A 12,223-nucleotide genomic window follows, 5' to 3' on the forward strand; every position below is an offset into this window, starting at 1 on the left:
TGGGAGGAAAAGCATTTTGTGCAGTGGTGTTTCCTCTGGTGAACCTGGGGAGAAGTGGCGCTCTGATGCAGCTGAGGCCAAACAAGGACGAGCTGTGAGATCAGACGAGGGCCACGTGGTTTCTAACAGGTCCTCAAAGCTCCCATCAGCCCCTGCGGCCCACAGATAAGACTGCTGCTGCTGATTGAGAGTGCTGATTAGAATCGGCACTATGCACATAGCTGTGGATTCCAGCTGCTTCGATGTTGTATTAACTGGCATTAACTCAGCCAGTTAATGCGAGACAAATCCAGCTGCTCATTAAAACTTTCTCGTTTGATCAGAAAAGAAAAAATTGGTCCAAACACCTGAAAGTCCTGAAAACACATTGTGAATTCTGTCTCGAGTCTACGGATGTATCCGTGTCTCTCCGTGGGGCTGATGCTGAGCGGACAGCTCCTGAAGCTTTTGAGGTGTCGGAATGTGGAAAGCTAACAACGTCCCTCTCACCGCTAGGCTAAGTTATTTTTAGCCAATTACAAGTTGAATCTGGTAGTTGAGGTTGTTAGCTAAGATACTGTCACTGGAAAATTGTACTTAGTAGTCAGTATAAGCTTTAATGATATAAGTTTACATGTGATAGAATACTGCATGATGACCTTTTCCTTGCTTAGAACTGATCTTTATAAAACTTGTTCTGATATTTTTCTCTGAATCTTCCCACAGCGATAGAAAGAAGCTGAACAAGCAGTTCTGAGCTCTTACCAGGAAAAAGGGCTGCTTCCCACATTCCAACACACACACACACAATCACACACGCACATCACGTATCAACATTCCACTGAACAAATGTTTTCATTTTTCTTGTGTATAAATAAAGACAAGTGCAAGAACAGAGCGCTGATCACAGGGCCCCCACTCTCGTGTGAGCGCTCTGTGAGCGCCCTGCAAGTAAAAACTACAGCGTGTGTGTGTGTTCACTCTTAGACTCTCAGCTGAAGAAGTGTCGTTTAGAATAAATCTCTTGACAGATACCGCCATTAAGAAGCAGCACAACTAATGTGTCTATGCGAGCTCATTTACATTTTATTTTTTGATGCACCTTCTCAGATTAATTCTCTTCGTGTCGTGCCCAGGGCTGGACTGGGACAAAAAATCAGCCCGGGCATTTTGACCAGAGACCCCCAGGTATGATAGGAAAAGCCATAAAGAATGAAAAAAAGCCACTGTTGTGACAGTGATGTACAGTCTTGTTGGTATATGTATGATTTCTATACATTTTATATCAGATAAAAACTTTGGTTGTAAGATTCAGATAATTATTAAATGAAAGCGAGACATTTTAAATGAGAATAAGAAAGAAAAGTATTTCTTTGTGCCCCCCTTTCCCTGTTAATGCCCTACATGGACCCCTGGCAACACTTTGCTAGACCCACCCCTGCACAGTTACCAGCTGTCAGCTACTTAGAAAAGGATCCTGGTGTTATTTCTCAGAAACAGTTCATAACCTAACTGCTGTTGTTTAGCTCAACATCCGCTGGTTTCGTCTTTCTGATCAAAGTAGGAGATAAACAAGAGAGAAAAGCTGATCAGCTGATCATTGATCAGTTTCATGATTGAAGTGACAACAGAAGAGGGAGGGGGAGAGAAGGAGAGAGAAAGAGGCCCTGCAGCGTAAAGACCAGAATAACTCCAGCTTTGTGTCTTTTTCCATTCTAGCTGAAGTACAAGACAAACTGTGTTTAATTCATGAAATGTGTATTTTCTCTGAATACGAGACGAATCCGTTTTTTTACAGGACGGTTGGCAGCTCTACTAACTAACCTTATGAATAAAATAAAGTTCACTATCAGTAATGTCACAGCACCCACCCAGCTGTATGGAAACTCCATCATACTAGTTTTCATTGTTTATATCGTTACAAACAAAACAACAACAACAATAAAAACCCCATCGGCTCATAAAAACTAAAAATCAGTCCAGCTATGATCGTGCCGGCACACGTGCCCAGGGTTGCCAACCCCTGATTTAGTGTCTTCGTTGTCACGTTGTCTCTCATTCATGGTTGTGTGTTTCTTCGAGTATTTTCTAGTCTAGTTTTGTATCACCAATCAGCAAATAAAGAATAAAGCTTGTTTTTGAGTTTATATTTTGTTCCTGAAAGTCTGAATTTGGGTCCTTTCCTGCCTGCCCACAGCCGCTCCATGACACATAAGATAATAGTTGAACCAGACAAGGAAGTGTGCTGGGGGAAGCAGATGGCTGCTGAATGCCACAGAATTCTTAAGTGTAAGAGAAAACTCAGGTCAAATAGTAAAATATAGGAAGTGAGCAGGAGGCCTTTTATCATTATTTCATCATTCTTTCAGCAGAGTTCATGCTTGTAACTGTCATTGTGTTATTAAAGTGAAAAGCCACAGCTAACGGTGTGGAGGCTGCAGAGCAGAAACCCACACAGCTGCTGCAGGAGAGCAAGTTTTGATTGGCTGTCAACATCTTTTTTTCTCTCGTCTAATAACCACTGAGAACAGATTCATATCTGAAGCTGCACGCTCATCAACCCTCCTCCCTCTTTGTACTTTAGATTTTCTGTTGTTGTCGGTAAACCTTTTCCCCACTGAGCCCTCCACCCACACACAGCTGAACTCAGTACAATCACCCACCTGAGTCTTTGTCTTAAAATGACACAGAGGAGTTTCTTTAAAAATCAGGTGTTAGTGTTGTTAATATCTGTCAGGACGGTTAGAGGAGCATCATCATTAAAGATGTTGTCACTGTCACATCAACTCAAACTTGTTTTGTATCAGTGCAGCAGTCTATTTAGAAAAAAAACAACGTTTATTGTTGTTTTTCAGAAAGTCAAGAGCACTCGTATAAAATATTAACACATGAAGAGAGAAATTCATTTTTAGTCATATTCCTGTTTCCTGCTCATCATGGCCTGTGGTGAGCGAAAACTTAACATTGTTCTCAGACAAACAAACATCAGAATTGATGTCAAACATTAGAAGCAAAGTCTAAACAGTTCTGGCAAACAATGATCAGCAGAGAGAGTCAACAGCAGCAACCGTGGCTCAGGGGGTTGGGAATCGCATCTGTAACCGGAAGGTCGCTGGTTCGATCTCTCTGTCCTGGTCGTTGTGTCCTTGGGCAAGACACTTTTCCCTACCGCCTACTGGTGTTGGCCAGAGGCGCCGATGGCGTGATATGGCAGCCTCGCTTCTGTCAGTCTGCCCCAGGGCAGCTGTGGCTACAACTGTAGCTGCCTCCACCAGTGTATGAATGAATAGTGGTATTGTAAAGCGTTTTGGTTGCCTTGAAAAGTGCTATATAAATCCAATCCATTGTTATTATTTGTAAAAACCAAGCCAGCAGAGATTCTGCTGGAAACACAGTCGACTGCAGCTTTTTGTCACTTCCACATGCAGCCTCCTGCTCTCCTCCACTTCCAGGTGAAGTGAAATTCATCTTCAACCAGCTGTCTGGATCTCTTTGGACTTCCTGTGACTCACCACGGGATGGCGCTCCTTCTCTTTGAGTCTTCATTTTAAACGTTATGCTGTGAAGAAAATGCCTTTAGTCAGACGGCAGTCTTATCTGTGGGCTGCAGGGATTAATAGGGCTTCATGGTGTGACCCGTGGTAAGTACCTATTTAAAATAGGACAGAGCCGTAGGCGCACAGTCAGTTTAAAAGAGTTTAATTTTTAATACAAAATAAAAGAAACAGTGTAACAGCAGCACCTAAAAACAATTAAAAACGTTACCTTATTAAAAATGATAAAACTGTACGATTGCCCGTGAGACAGGACAAGCGCTGCGGGGAACAGGTTAAAAACAAATCAACATAGCACACAGGTTAAAAATGGACGGCAACTCACACATGATCCCAAATGGGTAAAACACTATAGAAAAAAAAAGGCAAATCTTCGGTGCCGTCTTCACTCGGGCCCCCCGCTGTGCATGCAAGAGCGGGGAGACAAAAAAAGGATTTGTTTTCCCTGCAGCGCCTTCACCGCCTGCGAATCAATATCTGTGGTGCCTACTGATACAGAAAAAAGTAAAACAAAAAAACAAAACCATCGACAGCCGCAGCAGTCAGTCTGTCGACTTACACCAGTTTAAAACAAATTAAAACACACTGATGTGTCGGGTCCTTTGCCCGCAGCCAGAAATCCACCTGGCAAAGCAGCAGCTCGGTACTCTGTGAATAAAAGGCAGGAGATCACTAGCTGGACAATAAAACACAGGAATATTCCTCCACTGAATTGGTTTTGTTACCTGTCCACAAGTTCGTGTCACACCCTAATAAATGTGGGTGAGTGGCGATGAAGTCCACTATACCGTTCTTACGGGAGCAATGTTTCCCACCTACAAGGGTGCAAATAACTGTAAACCTCTGCCAACAGCCAGAGCTCAAGTGGTACATTTTTGTGTAACCTACCGTTCTAACAGAAGTTTAGGGGAGGACGCGTATCAGACTTTCATAGTTAAGAAACACCAACGTGCCCAACTCGGACCAAGCGCTCGCAGCTTCAGGTTTGCAAATGAATACCCAATTGCCCACACCTGCGCTTATGAAAGGAGCGAAGACCAGCTCCGCCCACCAGGGGCGGTCCCAAGTCTCCAGGTCTCACCTGTCACAATGGTCTCTCCTTTGAGTCCATTAAAGTTCATTTGTCAGCTGTGAGTTGAGGATTTGAGCTGTTTCTCTCACAGGTGAAGAACACAGATCCTTCCTGGAATCATTCTTGAAGCAGAGTTCATGCTTGTAACTGTCGTTGTGTTATTAAAGTGAAAGCCACAGCTAACGGTGTGGAGGCTGCAGAGCAGAAACCCACACAGCCCGTCTGCTGCAGGAGAGCAAGTTTGGATACAGTCAGTTTGTGCTTCACTCACACGGGTTGTTGTTGATCACACAATGAAAGTAGAATCAAACTCTTCATCTTCAAATCTTTATTGTTCACACAAACACAACTACACTGTTATTGCTGTTTGTTCATAGCTGGACTGGCCATCGGGCATACCGTGCAAATGCACGGTATGCCCGATTCACTCCCTGTTTCATTCAGTTTATACCATTTGGTCTTCAATTAGACTCCATCAGAACATTTTCACAAGAACTTTCATTTCAGCATAATCCCTTTGATTCAGGTTGTATAGAAATACTTTTTCTTTAAAACTCAGTTTCATGGTCACAATATACTCAATACAAGTTATTTTTATAAAATCATATATTTGTAAAGTCAGACATCGTTTGGCTTCTCCACGTCTTTCATTCTCTCCCATCTTTCCACACATGCCAAGCTCTCAGCTTCAGGCCTGTTTTTAGAATCATCATTAGAAATTATATTTTCTTCTTATTATTAGTTTTTTTTAATATCAGTTAAACTTATACCTGGTTATGTTTTTATCAGTATCAAGCAATTAAGCACAATTAACCATCAGTAAAACCACATAAACTGTGATTCTGTGTTTAATCATTAATACACTTGATACCTCTTAGTCAAAAACATGTATAATCATGGGTTGGTGACACATTTCTTATCTTCCACATTCCTGCAGACACAGAACTGCCGAGGTTGAAGCTGGATCATGTGCACGCACACATAATATTCAGACATTAGAACAGCCATTTTCACTATTAACATATGTAGCAAAATTATACTTTAATTTATCTTTGATTAAGAATTAAGATCTTTGGCCATTAGCAAATGTGGAAAAGCTCTATTTTAACACTGATCATTTTGGATAGTGGGGAGGACACAGGCACAGACAGTACAGGTTTTATTTACAATATATATACATGTGGAGGGGAATCCGGGGTTCCACAGGTCCAGGAAAAGGAAAGTTCAGGAAAAGTGAAGGTTCTCTCACACTCACACTCCACGATTCTACACAGCCAATCATTCATGTCCCAAGCAGCAGGTAGGTCACAGGTCCAGGGAAAAGTGTCTCGCACAATCATCGCGTGATGAGAGGATCTGCGTCCTGGCCTTAAATGGCAAACACAACAGCAGCGTAATGGGAGACAGGTGCGTGAAGCCCACAGTGAGCTCCGCCCAGTCAGAATGACGAGGAAAAGACAGAGCAAAACAATAAACACATGTGGCCTTGTGGGGCCAGCCAGGCAGACACAGGGACCACAACAGATTACACTGATTACACTACCCTGCTACAGATAGACGATACAGTGCCAACGTCACAAACAGAGTTGGTTGGAGTCACACTCATACAGACACTTGGACACCAAAACGAACAACATCCAGAAAGAAATACCTACAAGCTTTTGTATCAGTCCCTTCAAACATTTTACTAAAAACCAGAACGACTTCAGTATCTGTAACGAATTTGGGCTGTTTCATCAACGACTACATTTGTAGGCAAATCAACATCAGAATTCACACTTTTGTGAAACCTCAGATCAACAGAACCACTGATCTGAAATCAGCTCTCACCTTTCACAGTAACCTGAACAGTAGCTTCAATAATGCCCAGACTAGACATGGCCACACATGTGTAGTTAGCTGACTCTTGAATGTTGGTGAGCTCCAGCACACTGCGCCCTAATGGCATCTCCTCTCTGGACAGGTCCACCGGGCCCATGGTCCACTTGATATATGGCATTGGTGAGCCCCCTGCTACACATGTTAGACTGACACTGCTGCCTGCCATCACTTCCTGGTTGGAGGGTAAAACGGAGAATCTGGGCGGGACTCTTCGTGCTAATGACATAAAAAGAAAAAGGAATATGTGAGGTCATTATAATGCTTTTTGGGACGTTATGAATAGTTACGCCCATACAGGGTAAAAGCTAACTCAGAACAGCTGACAGAATGCAGGGCTGATCGCTTCTGTCCAGATGTGCAGACAAGCACAAAGAGAATAATGGAATATCATAACAAGCACGTTTAAAGCAGGTCTCACAGCAGAGTGTGTTATTGGTGGGCGTGAGAACAGCGTTTGATCACTCATCCATAAAACAGCCTCTATGATACACGACTGTATGCTTTTAACGAAATCATGAAATGTTAGCCGAGCCCATCTCTTTCTTACCAAAACACTAATAAGCATTTTATAATCAATAATGAGTGATTTGTCTCCCTGTGTCAGGGGCAGCTAGAGTTACATGAGAAGATGCCATTAAAACACTGTCTGCACATTCCCACAGTCGGGCTTAAACCAAACCATGAGGGGCGAGGGTTTAAAGAGTTGTGTGATTTCATGAGATATCACAATGACCTTATTGATTAACTCCACAAATGAGAGAAACATTTTACCTCGTACGTAGAGATTGGCGGGACCAGAGTAACGCACACCAAGGCTGTTTGTGGCGACACATTCATATTTCCCCTGATCCGAATCCTCACTGTTCTCAATTTGCAGCGCTCCTGTGTAGAGAATTAGTGAATTCAGCTGTTTGATAGTGACTTGCTAGAGAGTCAGTAGCCAACTGTAACCCAGTATAACCCAGTTCATGCTCAGACAGGATTGCAGGTTTGGCAATAAAATACTTAAAGCAATACAAACATCCAGCAGATCAGGAAAGTTATAAAACATGTCTTCTTCACCTTTCTTTGTTAAGAGATGGTTCATTGCAATGAAGCTGCATTTAAAAAAGAAAAAAAAACCTTTCCTGTGCTCTCATTTTCCCCAACATGAATTTCTGAACGCCAGTGATTGTTTTGGAAGCGCTGTTTTAATTTTCATTAAACATGAATGTATGTAGTGTTTCTGTAATGTTTGAATCCAGTTTGTGCACCCTCCCAGTCCAGCAAGAAGAGAGGATGTGTGCTTCTGAAATATCTTTGGCTGCAGACACTCGTGCTGAGGAAACAGACTGTATGCAGATCCATCCATTTCAGTTTACAGTGAGTCTGCTCACACCTACAGACTAACCTCATACTGCATAGCGTGAACTTTCCATTAATGTGACAACGTGAAGATGGAGGCTTCATGACTGAAAGAGCCTCTGGTCAGTTTTCTCTTCTAACTCAGCACCAATCTGAACTTGTCACGGTCCTGAGTTATTATTTTTATTAATCTGTGACTTCATGCGTTTTCATTACTAATGTTTTGGTTTCTGTTTTAGTGCTCTAGTCCTTCTTTGATCTGTTAAGTCTAGTTCTTAGGTTTCATTCTGGCGCCTCCATGTTTAGTGTGGGTTCAGTTCTGTCCTCACCTTTGTTCTTGTTCCTCAGTCAGTCGTCTCTCATGTTGCTCCTGTCCCTGTACTCAGTGTTCCCTCTGTGCTGTGTCTAGTGTGGGCCTCTGTGTCTGTCGTGTACTTCCTGTTTTATTTTGACAGTCCTGCTTTATGTTCGGCCTCTGTTCCCCATCTCGTCTGTGTAATTAGTCCCAGCTGTGTTTCCCCTCTCCTTTTCAGACACACACTTTAGTAACAGAGTGTGTGTGTGTGTGTGTTAGAGAGTCAACAAAGCAACAAGTCTTTTATACATGTGGAAAATGTCGTGTGCAGTGACTCAGAGTTAGCAAAAATACAGACATTCTGTACTTAAGTAGAAGTACAAATACTACTGTTAAAAACTACTCCAGTAAAGTACTGGTTCAACTTCTTTACTCTAGTAAATGTGCAGGCTCTGAGATGTACTCAAAGTAATAAAGTAAAAACTATCTGAATCAGAATGTCTTTATCGTCATTGTTGCAGGTACAATTAAATTAAAAGTGGTCCCCAATCAGTGCATGATCCATAGAAATACGAAAATATAAATAAAAACAATAAAACTGATTAAAAATCAATAAATAAATCCATAATAAGAATAGTATGAGCAAACATTCACATACACCTCCACACACACATGCCTCAGTCAGTGCATAGATCATTTCAAGAATGGCGTGATGGACATTTTTTGGTAACAGCATTCTGTTAGGTGTGGCTGTATGCAGACAGGAATAGGACCCAAGATGCAGACTCCAGAGACAGAACTTAAACCAAAACAGCTTTAATGCTGAACGCAAACATAACATAACTGGAACAAAACTCAAAATAAACTAACACCGGTGGACTGACAAAACACACAGCAAAATAAACGGTAGATCGCGACACGGTCACAGAGAAACACAGGGCTTAAATACACAGAGGGAGCAATCAGGGAATGAGTAACAGGAGGGAAACACAGCTGGGGCAAATCAGAACTGACGAGACCAAAGAGACTGAACACACTGAGATAAGACAGAGACCTTCAAAGTAAAACAGGAAACACATAACACAGACTGAACAAAGACACAGACTCGCACGCACTGTAACAGAGGGAACAGAGACGTGGCACCAGGACAGACACAGACACTGACTGGACACGGGGATATAGCAACTAAGGATACACAGAGACGCGAACTAGACAAGGGGATACAGCTGACAGGGGAGACAGAGCAGCTAGAGAAGACAGAGACATAAACCATAAGACAGAACTCAAAGAAACCAAAGACTAGAAAGTATAATTAATATCATAAACTCAAAAACATCCTAACACATTCAGATGTGTTATTGTGGTTGGAAAAAGCTGTGTTTGAGTCTATTTGTCCTTGCACTGATTGCTCTGTCCCGTTTCCACGAGGGCAAAGTAGGGTGTGAGGTATCTATTATATTGATCTGAGCTTTTGTAAGACAGCGGGTGTTGTGTAGATCTTCCAGCGTGGCGAGAGGGCAGCCAGTGATCCTTTGGGCGCTGTTAATGATCCCTTGGACTGCTTTCCTCTGAGCCACTGTGCAGCTAGTGTACCACATGCATATGCAATAGGTTAGTACACTCTGGATGGTGGCTCTGTTGGAGGACGTTTCTATTTTTGTGCAAAGCTAACTGAACCTTGTGCTATATTAACATAAGAATAAAATAATATTAGAATATGGGAACACAAATTTTAGTCTAACTTCTTTTAATTCTAATTATACTCGGCTTGAATCCGGAGAAAAAGAAGAAAAATGTATATCTCTATCTTCTGTTGCCTCCATTGTACAGGGGGCTGTGACTATAAACAGGAAAATGATTCGGGAAGAGCTTAAAGTGGATTCAGCAGGTGGGGGAAACCTAGAATCAGCTGTAGTGGCTCAGCGTGGGGAAAAGAATCATAACTCAGTCATTCGATTGAGAGGTCCAGTAGATTTTCTTAGTGTGCAGCTGACCTGCTGCTGTGGACGTACGCAGCTGAATTCAACCAGATGTCAGCAGATGTTTCATGAGTTGGCTGATTTCATCCTGTACACTGACAGTACGCTGTTTATGCTGTGTGTTTTCTAGATTGTATAAAGTTTCTATGAAGGTGGAATTCGGTGAATGATGACATAATGACATCAGTTGAACTCATGAATGAATCAAACAATGTCTGAAAATGCTGCTTATAACTGTGGAAACTTGAACTGCATTGGTGGCACAAAAGCCTGATCAGCTTCCAGCTTGAATCTTTTCCATCAGGTGAAAATGTCTTCATCTGTATATCTGTAAGGTTACAGACGCAGTCATCGCTGTCAAAGACTGCAGGAAACGTTATTCCAACATCCGCGTTACTTTTAACGTGGCAGCTGTCCTGATTTGACCAATAAAATTCACAAAAAGAATTCATGCAAATAATCAAAGTGAACTTAAATAAAACATTCATGCCTTTGATGGTGAAAGTGAATAAAAGAAATGTTACGGGAACAAAGATCTGAAAGCTGCTTTGCAACAATCTCAGTATGCCACGCAAATTCAAACCTTAGAGATATTAAATCAGATCATTTTAAAGTCTACCTGAGCGAAGCTGTTTGATGCGCCCGTCGCTGCTGCTGAGATTCACAGGAAGCATGTCCTTGAACCACGAGATCTCTGGGTCTGGGTCTCCACTGGCAGAGCACAGCATTGTGGCAGTTCTGCTTTTTTCAACAACTTTAAGCTGGGGGCCCATATCAATGAAGGGAAAGCCATGGGGGATGTTGTTCTCTGAAAAATTGCAAAAGGCAGGTTAGGATGTTGAGCTGGTAAAGACAAAGGCAGCAAATATATTTCAGATGCCACAAAATTAGTGCAAGAGCAGAAGATACCAAAGAGTGATACTTTAGATCTGCTGCTCTTTGTGATGAGGTTGGAAAGTAGAATTGTGTTTGTAACTGATGATAATGGTGAGTTATTAACAACACAAGGAGTCTGAAGTTTAGACAGAAGAAGGATCATTTCAGTCTGCCTGTGATGCTTACAAAGCTGCCTTAGGCTTACAGTACAGTAACTAACCAATAAGCCATCTTATGATAACCAACGTAACAGAACAACAGAATACAGAACTTAAACCAAAATTTATGATTCACGTTTTTTTCCCTAAAACACTGACCCTGAACTGATATCCTACTCTTTAAACTCTGGCACTCTCCTGGGTTTTTTTCTGGTCTTTGTTTGTTTGTTTGTTTGTTTGTTTGTTTGTTTGTTTGTTTGTTTGTTTGTTTGTTTGTTGAGGGGGGGGGGGGTCGCCGTATTTCTTATATTTTGATCATTTAAATCATGTGATTCTTCTAAAAGAAATTCTCCTGCTATTCTCCTTATTAAATGTGAGAAAACCACCATGGAAATCTGCATCTGTAAATCTGTAATTGTAATATGTTTGTCTGAAATAGGTCTCTCTTGTAAACGATGCACTGAGTCTCAATGTGACCTGTATACATAAATGTAAGCAAATAAAATAAAACATTTGGTCTTCATTGAAACTGACATACACATTTCATTTAGGTCAGTGGAAACCATAATCATTACGCTAATTATCTGTGGGTGTCACTATTCTCCACACACAGGACACCTGAGAAAACCCAGAGAAGCGCTGCTGCTTCACCTGCAGCTCAGCCATGAGACACACGTCCGGTCTGTGTGTTAGTGTCACATTCTTGTCTTTGTTTTGACACAGTGTTTAAACCAAAACAAAGTTTAACATTAAACTTTTTTACATTAAAAATGTTTTGTATAACGATGAAACACAATTTTGTGTGATCAGGTAACTGACTGAGCATCTCCCAAAATTAGGAAAAGGCCACTACTATGTTATAATGCTCACTATCTCAGAGACACCTCCAGCTCTTTAGAGTTTTACAGGACATCATGACTGTGCACATGACAACACAGTCTGTGATTCATTGTCTGTGATGCTCCTGTTGTCCTGTAGCAATGCTGAATCAAACTGTTTAACTCCTCTCTGGAGGAGAGGGAGGGGAAACAGGAGGACAAAGGAGGGGGGAACAACTAAGCTGTAGTGCCTCTTCACCTCACTGT

General features: G+C 41.8%; 1 protein-coding gene and 1 long non-coding RNA gene across 2 annotated transcripts; both read right to left on the reverse strand.

Moving 5' to 3' along the window:
• Window positions 1-3,621: 3,621 nt before the first annotated feature.
• Window positions 3,622-5,019, reverse strand: LOC106632639. The gene is made up of 3 exons (XR_001335950.2): window positions 4,422-5,019; window positions 4,259-4,348; window positions 3,622-4,181 (listed from the first exon to the last, which is right to left on the reverse strand). It is a non-coding gene; the product is annotated as an uncharacterized LOC106632639 (long non-coding RNA).
• Window positions 5,020-5,084: 65 nt separating this feature from the next.
• On the reverse strand, window positions 5,085-10,909 carry LOC102313763 (receptor-type tyrosine-protein phosphatase F; the record flags this gene model as incomplete). The annotated part of the gene is given in 3 exon segments (XM_005951783.3): window positions 5,085-6,702; window positions 7,258-7,368; window positions 10,724-10,909. Coding segments are annotated over 3 exon segments (575 nt in total), but the record flags the coding sequence as incomplete, so codon positions are not given.
• Window positions 10,910-12,223: the final 1,314 nt, after the last annotated feature.

This window comes from Haplochromis burtoni, unplaced genomic scaffold (genome assembly GCF_018398535.1).
Source record: "Haplochromis burtoni strain Fernald_Lab_line unplaced genomic scaffold, NCSU_Asbu1 Contig_1128, whole genome shotgun sequence".
Lineage (NCBI taxonomy): Eukaryota > Metazoa > Chordata > Actinopteri > Cichliformes > Cichlidae > Haplochromis > Haplochromis burtoni.